Raw genomic sequence first — 437 nt, 5'->3', positions numbered from 1 at the left:
TTGACATCGCCCCCCCCCCAGCAAAGCCGATAATGTCCAGCCCTGTGGACAGCTGATTGAAAAAGCGAGGGTGACCTGGAAAGAGAAATGAGAGTGACTTAGAACAACTCTACTCTTTGATCATCTCAGGTTTCAATTTTAAACTGCCCAACTCTTCCGACACAAAGGACAGATTTGCACTCACAACACACTAGCAACAAAGTTTTCAAAGTTAGTCCTGCTTATGGGGATACCATTAACCAACACTGATGGATGTCTTGTTACAAACTTGAAAAAACACCTTGGAGGGAGCTCCTGTATGGAATCAGTAGCTCTCTAAAGAGAGCATCTCAGAGCCCACTGCGCCTGTAAAACACCTCCGGAACCTGTACAGGGGCTCGGGCGAGTCCATCTCCAGTCCGTCCGTCTGTCTGTCCATCCTCCACCGTTGCCGTGAA

At 48.5% G+C, this 437-nt stretch overlaps 1 protein-coding gene across 1 annotated transcript in view; it reads right to left on the bottom strand.

Moving 5' to 3' along the window:
* GAD1 (glutamate decarboxylase 1 (brain, 67kDa)) overlaps positions 1 to 75 on the bottom strand; it is a gene marked incomplete at its 5' end in the record, with an annotated part of 18,997 nt that extends 18,922 nt beyond the window's left edge. The window contains one exon of the mRNA XM_010133798.1: positions 31 to 75. Within this exon, the coding sequence (XP_010132100.1) occupies positions 31 to 75 (45 nt within the window). The remainder of the gene's footprint in view (positions 1 to 30) is intronic.
* Between the last annotated feature and the right edge of the window lie 362 nt (positions 76 to 437).

This window comes from Buceros rhinoceros, unplaced genomic scaffold, assembly GCF_000710305.1.
Source record: "Buceros rhinoceros silvestris isolate BGI_N320 unplaced genomic scaffold, ASM71030v1 scaffold19343, whole genome shotgun sequence".
NCBI lineage: Eukaryota > Metazoa > Chordata > Aves > Bucerotiformes > Bucerotidae > Buceros > Buceros rhinoceros.
This window is presented reverse-complemented; position numbering and strand designations above follow the sequence as displayed.